Genomic DNA, 8709 nt, shown 5'->3' on the forward strand with positions numbered 1-8709 from the left:
CTCACCGCCGCAATCTCCTCCTCTGCCCTTCCTTTTGCACGCCCGAGTGCGTCCTTTTAAGCTCCGCGACCCCCTCTCTTCTTCCCCTCTTCTCCCCCTCGCTATCACGCCGCCAGGCCGCCCCGATTCCTCGCCGGAGTCCGACCGCCCGCGCCGCCGTTTTCTCTCTCGCCGACGAAGTCCGGTGAGCCTTCCTCGAAGCTGTCCCTCTCTCTCTTCTTCTCTCTCCCTCGCGGTCAAGATGACGCGCTTCTTATTCTTTTTCGTGCACTGCAGCTCCCCGCCGACGAACGCCCGAGGCCGCGCCGCCATCCGCCGACCGCGCCGCCCGCCCGTCTTCGTCCTAGGCGCCGACCCCGACCGCCCGACCCCGCGCCGACCGCGTCCCCGAGCTCGCCGTGCCGCGCCGCTTCGTCCCCGCGCCTCCCCGTCACGCCAGCCTCGCCGGAGACCCCGCGCCGTCGCCGCCCGTGCCGCGCCGCCGCCGGAGAAGACCGCCGGAACCCTAGGTTCCCGGAGGTGAGATCTCGGCCGTCCATTTCTTCTCAACGGTGTAGATTAGATCGGAGTAATCCACTTAAACCGAACCGGTACGCACCAATCAGGAGCCCCCACGTGTCACTGTGTAAATAAAATGAAAACCTAATTTTAATCCCCCAGAATTAATAAAAGGCACTTTTGCAGAAAAGCCCCTGTAACTTCAAATGTGCATAACTTTAAATCTGTTTGGCCAAATTTAATGATCCACATCTTTTTGGAATCCTTAGGAAATGTAGAATCTTTTGGCACTGTCCAAATTCAAATTTGAATTTTTGAATCACATTCAAATTACAGATTAGGGTTTTATGCCATTTAAATCATAACTAATTATTTAGAAGTCCTTTTTGAATGAAACCAGTGCTCAAAATTTTGTTTTATTGTACTCTGTCTAATGGGATAGATAAATAAATATTTGAATTAAATTGCTTTGCAGTTGCAAATAAAACCTCATTTTAGGGTTTAAACCCTAGCCTTTGCTTTTGCTTAAAAACCCTAATTGCATGTGCTTAATTCTCAAGGCTTTGGATCAGTAGATCACCCAAATAAAATAAACCAAACTCATGTCACATGTTTTGCATTGCATCATGGCATACATAATATTTTGCTTGTATGGTGTGTTTATGTATGCGTATGTTTGCTTGATTGTATAGTTTTCTCGGAGAGCGAACTGTGTGACTGTGAAGAGTGTCTGAATACCAACTACTATCAAGGTAAGTTCACTTTGATCATTTACCCATTATTCTATTATGCACTAGATTTTATCAGTTGCATTGTTAGGATTATTATTGTATTTATGCTAGCTATGATCTGTCCTAATAGTATAGGATACCTTTGGGTCCGTTCGGTATCACTCCAGCTCTCAGATCCGCAGCCGGAGCAGAGCCGAACGTTTCAAAATCTCGGATCTAGAAAACCAGAGCGGAACGGGCTGCAGGCAATTTTGGCGGAGTGGCAAAATCCCGGATTCACAGAGCAGATCGGTCAGAAAATTACATTGATTTGCCACCGCACCGACACTTTACGCCTGAACCGGTACGCTGCATTTTCAGAAAATTTACATTGCATTGCCACCGTCTCCTTTCCCGTCCATCCCCATGGCGATACCCTAGCCGCCACCCTCCTCTGCCGTGGCCTCCACCCCTCTCCGCCGCCTCCGCCCCGCCGCCGTCTCCTCCGCACCTCTCCGCCCTCTCCTCCATCGGAGCAGCCGCCCCAACTCCATCCCTTACAGCACCAAGGTCATTGCTATCATCGGCTTCATCCCTCTCGAGGTCGTCGCCGCCGTCGCCTCCACGAACAGCAGCAACTCCTGTGGTCGCCACCAAGGTGAAGGTTCTCTCCGCCGTCGCCCCCAAGGTGAAGCTCACTTGTGCCTTCTTTGATTCTCTGTTGGCTGCACCTTGTGCGTGAGAGAGAGGAAGGAAAGGGAGAGAGCTGCTGCTGCTGCAGTTAGAAATAGTGTTTTGCCATAAAGAGCCCTTAGGCCAATATCTTCTATATATATCAACAGATACATTGTACATATGGCAAGTACATGGTTAGCTACAATTACGCACACAATCAGGCGTCAATCCTAACCAAATTAATCTACCGATTTGTTTCTTTAACAGCTGCTACGTGGTTCTTGTTCCAGAGTATTTCTTTCATAGCATTTCTTTCAGAGCAATGCTCTTTTCATATGCAAATATCCCGGATCATTTTCTTTCATAGCAGGTGTTGCCTTGGATTACAGGGTTTTTGTTAACCTTGAAGGTCCTTTGATAATTATATCAGGTCCAGGTTGCTTAGAAAAAGAATGATCCGAGACAAAGAAGTAAATGATTTGATAGTTTTCGCTAGGAGTCTATTTACAAGCATCTAACTCATTCTAGTCTGACAAAAATGACTTGCAACGGTTTCACAAAGAAAAATGAACAAGCTCACTGAAGAATCTGCACATATGAACATCCTGATACATACAGTACAGTAAAAACGACTGAAACAAAATGATTGTCGTGCTCATGCCAACAATACTGAATAGTTTGCTGATGCACAGCACGTAATGAACTAGAAGTACTACTTGCACAAGTTAATTTCACAAGCTGTGTTTTACTTCAGACCGATTTAATTTCTCCCTCCTTGTTTGTTGTTAATTTAAATTTCAGAACAGTCTACAAGTTCAGCACCAGTGGCGACGACGGGTACAGCCTAGAACTTGAGCACCAGCGGCTGTGGTGGCTAGCCTTCCTCGCTGGCTCTTTCTCCAACCCCCTGAACCACGCAAGGTAACCCCACCCCAACCTTCAAGCAAATGCTGCATATCAAATGATGTCCATATTGTTTCTATTTTCAGTTCACTACTGTTTTAAGCATGGGTTCAGTTATCTTTTAGTTGTGCATATGAAAATTCCTAAATGCAAGCTGTGGATATTGGATACTGTTTCCTGTACTGTCTTGCTTCAATGATACCATGGTATTATTTTGTATACTATTTCTCTTCGGATCTGTGAAGTGTGAAAAGCTAGTATGAAAAATGCACCAAGTTGATACATATTTGGTAATTGCTTTATAAATTTCTTCTACATGTGAAGTATGGCTGCCGAATGGAGTGATGAAAACACTAGGATTGTTACCCACTTGTTTGCCGATCAAGTGCGTGCTGGCAATAGGCCAAACACCCACTTGACATCGAATGCTTATGAGGAGGTGGCCAAGGAATTCAAAAGAAGGACAGGTGTGGATTTGAAGCATACCCAGTTGAAGAACAAATGGGACAAGTTAAAGATTGATTACAACATCTTCAAGAGATTGAAACAGCGGGAGACTGGAGGTGGGTGGGAAAGTGGGACAGTCACACACGATGGTGAATGGTGGAAACATGCCAAGAAAGTGAGGTCTCATTCTTTTGTTTTGCAATCATAAAAGGAACACATATCACGTAATGTTAATTGTTCTTATCATGTTTGTATTACAGGACATTAAAGGCTGTGGAAAGTTCAGGAAGCAAGGCCTTCGCAATGAGGAGAATTTGCGCGTCATGTTTGAAGACATTACTAGTGATGGTACTGATCATTGGAATCCTGCATCAGGCCTTCCACCCCCTTCAAGTGCTGTAGTAGCTAATATCCTCAATGTTGATGCCATCCAAGATGTTGATTTGGATGAGATAGAAGAGGTGTCACCTGCTAGCTCAAAGTCAGGTAAGAGGCTTGGTAGGTTCATTGATGACAAGGACAAAAAGCCTAAGACAGCCCAAGTTATGCAGGAACAGATTACAAAGATAGGTAACATTGCTGAGAGGTCTCAAGCATCATTTGAGTCATTCATGAAAGCTGATGATGCCGCTTCAGTCTCTATTGTTATGAATGCCGTCCTTGCTTGTGGGGCAACAGAAGGTACCGATGAGCATTTCATTGCCACTGAGTTGTTCGTCAAGAGAGATCAAAGGGAGATGTTTCTCCATATGAGTGAAGCTTCTAGATTTGAGTGGCTCAGCAGGAAGTACCGAATCAAGTATGGGCACTAGTAGCTGTTGTGTATTGTCTGAATAATTATGTGTGCTGTAGTTTCATTTTGAACAATGTTTATCTATTTGACTTGTAATAATGATTTCAACTATATTTATTGGTGCTAACTATTCTTGTTGATGTCCATCGCTGCCTATGTGTGTTCATTGGTGCTTACGTGTGATGCCTGTTGCTGCTAATTTTTTTTGTGTGATGTCTAATTATTTGTGCTAACTACTATATTATGAAATCATTGTTTGTGTGCATGCAGATGTCATCTGATTGTGAGAGTGATGATTCGGATGGCTGCAAGAGACTATTGACACGCCAGGGGAGACGTACACAATGTTGAGAATGAATGCGAGAGTCTTCTTTAGCCTTCATGACATGCTTGTGAGTAGGTTTGGCCTTCAAGCAACCTTTGCAATAAGCAGTTATGAATCTTTGCCTATATTCCTTTGGATCCTGGGAGGATGTGAATCAAATAGAAGGACACAAAACCGCTTTAAGCACTCAGGGGATACCATCCACCACAAATTTCATGAGGTTCTCCTTTGTGTGATCAAAATGGCAGCTCACTACCTAAAACCAAAGGATCCAAATTTTCACAGTGTGCATCCAACAATTAGGAATGATAGAAGGGCATTTCCACATCTGAAAGATTGCATTGGCGCTATAGATGGCACCCATATTAGGGCCTCTATTCTAGTTGGCAATATGTGACTTCGACATGCATTTCACTTATGCATCAATTGGACAACTTGGTTCTATGCATGATACAAGTGTCTTATATCATGCATTGGAGAAGGACAAGGACACCTTCCCTCATCCTCCGAAAGGCAAGTACTATCTTGTAGATGCTGGCTATCCAAATCGACCCGGCTATCTAGCCCCATACAAAGGAGAGAGGTACCATGTTCCTGACTTCCACAGAGGTGCGGCACCGAATACTCCTAAGGAGAAGTTCAACAAGATTCACTCTTCAAAACGCAGTGCCATAGAGAGAGCTTTCGGAGTGTTGAAGAATAAATGGCAAATTCTGCTCAAGATGCCAAACTATCCAATCGAAGGTCAGAAAATGATCGTCGCTGCGGCTATGACATTGCACAACTACGTGCGCTATCATCATAAAGGGGATCTACACTTTGTTCGATGTGATAGGGATCCAAATTATGTGCCAACCATCCCATTAAGGTATCGACGTTACGCTATTCCTGCAAGTGCATCAGATGCATCAACTTCTGAATCAAGTGCTCCTGATATGGATAGGTTTAGAGATGAGCTTGCTACGGCCATTGCTCAAGGGTGGCGAGGTTCACTTTAGACAGTTTCAATTTGGATAATCTCATTTTGGATGATATTTGTGAGCTGCTTTTTTATGCTTAAACATATACTATAGTTATTTCATACAAGAAAATACCTCTTTTGAACAGTTGTATGTATTTCGCTAGTGAACGAGAACGTACGAACGATTGTATTGTTTTGGGGTATCGATCAAATAGATGATGAAAAGATGGGCTGCAGCAGCCAACACATGTAGGCCCATAATTGGATGAAAACCAATGCTGAAAGAAAGAAGGGATAGGTGCAGAAACAGACCAGCCCATGAAACAGAATAGCAGGCCGGCCCAAGACAGAAGACGGAGCCAGATGTTGGAGATATGCCCTAGAGGCAATCATGTGATGATGTTATTTCCTATGTATTCATGAGTTATTGTTATTGTCCTTGAACATCATCACTGATATGTATCAATAAATACGTGATTTGTTTGTGAGACTATGTATTCTATGATGTTGTTCTAATGGTCCCTGGTCATTGAGGTTATGCGGACACATAACCTAGACTAGTAATGTGAATCAGTATGATGACTATGTTTCACAAGTCATAAGGCAAGGTGTTGCCGACTGATAGCATGGACTCGACAATGAGATTGTTGAGTCGGACAGACCCGCACTGAGACACAACGAGATGATTGTCATTTGTTAGTCTCAAGTACGATGTATATGCCAGTCCTAGACCTGAGGTCATCGCATGAGCTTGGGATGTGAATTGGCCTACTTAGGGGTTGCCAAACGCTACTCCGTAACTGGGTGGTTATAAAGGTAGCTTTCGGGTTTGCTGAGAAGCATGCTGCGAGTCATGGTTGATCAAGATGGGATTTGCCCCTCCTGTTCGGAGAGATATCTTTGGGCCCTCTCGAGTGATCAGATTCGGAAAGCATGGCCATGTGACTTGAGTTAAGTGTTAACCCGTTCAGAAATCTGTATCACAGGAACGAGAAGAGAGTCGAGCTATCCACAAGGATGACAAGCACTCACCTTGAGCTCAACACACATATCGTGAGGCAAAAGGAATGTTGCATATGACACATTGTATGGTTCGTCAATATACCTTATGGTTACTCGGGAGTTGGCACGTGCTGCTAGGCGCCGCTACCAACTATCGACTTGAGTCGGTGCCAGTGGACGAGTAAGGTGTTGCTCGGGCCCGCAGTCCGAGCTCGTAGTCGTGTCCGATTGACCGCGAACCTGAAGGGTCACACGCTTAAGGGGTGGGAACCGAGTTGGATCGGATCCAACTCGTATCGGGCTTAGACTCCTAACGGGCCTCAAGTGTTGAGCCCACTAGGGACGTCTATATAAGCGGAGGAGACCAACCCGTCTAGGGTTACACCAGTACAGACGCGAGTTAGACTCGGCCGTCACACCTCGACGCCCAAAAGCCTTGCGATCGGATCTAGCAGTCCGTCGCACGGAGTTCCTCTCTGTACGTGTGGATACCTCAGAGGCGCTGCACCTGCGGCGCTTGGACGAACTGTTCGTGGGATTGGCGAGGAGGAGCAGGCTGTTCGACTACTCGGCATCGACGCGCTACATCGACTCTACTTCCGCTATGGGTCTGCGCGTCTAGTGGTAATCTCGTGATCCATTATCTACAGCATTGGTCCGGGCGGAATCGGTAAAAAATTTATTTTGTGCTAGCGTAGCATACCGCGTTCCCCAACACCAGAGCCTGGCCGAACGCTATGCTCGACTCCCGGATCGGTTGGCAGAGTCGGGAACCAGAGCCGGATCGCAGATTTGCGGATCGAGGGAGCTGGGAGTGTTACCGAACGGACCCTTTGTCATGACCTTCACCACCAATTGCCATCGTAGTAGTAAAATGCTATGCTATGATAATATACGAGGGTGGTATTATTACAATGTGATACTATTGAATTACAAATATAGTTTTATTAGTGTGTGGCAAAACAAGTAATTCAATGAACCGTCCTGGATGGGCTGCTTTGAGTTTTCGGATGTCGTGACGTTAGGTCCATTTCTATGGGTCCCTCTGAGTCGAGTTCCTGTGGATTCAGGAATGGATCGTTCATGGACGTCTCTTCCGTGGATTCGGGGAGCGCCTGCGTCACAATGTGGGATGCCACCCGGGATAACTAGAGACTGGACTAGTTTCCTATTTAGTAGCTTCCAGTACAACCACATGGTAATATGGGCTCTGCCTAGATGGAGTAAGAAATGTTTACTCAGATCCGAGGGATTGTACTGAGGTAGTTGTGTAGGTGGAAGCGCGGGTCCCTCAGGTGGTCTGGGTGAACATCTTCTGAAAATTCTTGAAGTCGATGCCGTTGCTACTCCACCCGGAGGACAGCAAGGGATTAACACGTCGAATTCTTGTGGGTAAAGTGTACCCCCTCTCGAGAGTGTCAAACTAAGTACTTAGCCGTGTCCCCGGTTACGGACAATTATGAGCAACTAGATATTGGAGCTGCAAGAAAGGTCTCACTCATTCCAATTTCCTAATAAAATGAATGGTTTGAACTGGGTAGGAGCATTGATGTTTTTACTCAATGTGCCTAGGTTAATAGGAGCATGGGTGTTTCTACCCCGTGTCCAATAGAATTCAAAACTATTTGTCTAAAAATGATAGGATTTGAATAATGATGCTTTTATGCAAAATAGCCAAACCCCACTTAACCAAACTATGCATGTACTTGGTAGGTCCTTTATAACTCTAGTGAGCATGCCAATACATTCAAATGTATTGACCACGTAGTGGCTGCAATTAACAATGCAGGTGGATCCGACGATGAGTGAGGTTCGTTGTTTTGTTATGGGTCATGTGCTTACATTCCAACATGCTCTCACCTTGGAGTAGTGTGGCCCTTATGTTCTACCCTTTTCCGCTGCAGTTTTGAAACATTGTTTTATGATGATGAAACAGTATTTGTTTTATGCTGGCCCAAGAGGTCATGCAAGGTTGTAAGTACTATTTAAATTCTGGATGATGCGATGTAATAAAGTACTTTTGACCTTTGTTTCTGTATACTTCATCATGAAACTGTGTGTGCTAGTGAGTCGATCCAGGGACTAGCACAGTAAGCACAGAGATCGAACCCTGGTAAGGGGGGGGATTGCTTCAGGTACCATCCGATATGCCGGGTATTCCCAGGAAACTCGCCAAGCACTCTCTGCATGTGGACGAGCATGCCAAGCCCATCAGGCAACCGATGCGGCGTTTTTCAGAACCAAAGCGAAAGGCCATTGACGAGGAGGTCAATCGTTTGCTCGAAGCAAAGTTTATCCGGGAAATAAAACAAGCTACCTAGGTGGCGAACCCCGTCCTTGTCCCGAAGAAGAATACGAAAGTTTTGCGCATGTGTGTAGATTTCACCTCGTTGAA

The 8709-nt window shown here is 45.5% G+C and overlaps 1 protein-coding gene across 2 annotated transcripts; it reads left to right on the forward strand.

The window, feature by feature from the left end:
• Nucleotides 1-1571: 1571 nt before the first annotated feature.
• On the forward strand, nucleotides 1572-4172 carry LOC100843901 (L10-interacting MYB domain-containing protein). 2 transcript variants are annotated; one of them, XM_014900049.2, is made up of 4 exons: nucleotides 1572-1896; nucleotides 2685-2804; nucleotides 3111-3408; nucleotides 3494-4172. In XM_014900049.2, the coding sequence occupies exons 3-4, from the start codon at nucleotides 3112-3114 to the stop codon at nucleotides 4043-4045; spliced, it is 849 nt and encodes a 282-aa protein (XP_014755535.1). In that variant the 5' UTR covers nucleotides 1572-1896; nucleotides 2685-2804; nucleotide 3111; the 3' UTR covers nucleotides 4046-4172. The 2 variants fall into 2 exon arrangements, with proteins under 2 accessions (XP_014755535.1, XP_003557514.1); XM_003557466.4 differs by having other exon boundaries at nucleotides 2690-2804.
• Nucleotides 4173-8709: the final 4537 nt, after the last annotated feature.

This window comes from Brachypodium distachyon, chromosome 1, assembly GCF_000005505.3.
Source record: "Brachypodium distachyon strain Bd21 chromosome 1, Brachypodium_distachyon_v3.0, whole genome shotgun sequence".
Taxonomy (NCBI): domain Eukaryota; kingdom Viridiplantae; phylum Streptophyta; class Magnoliopsida; order Poales; family Poaceae; genus Brachypodium; species Brachypodium distachyon.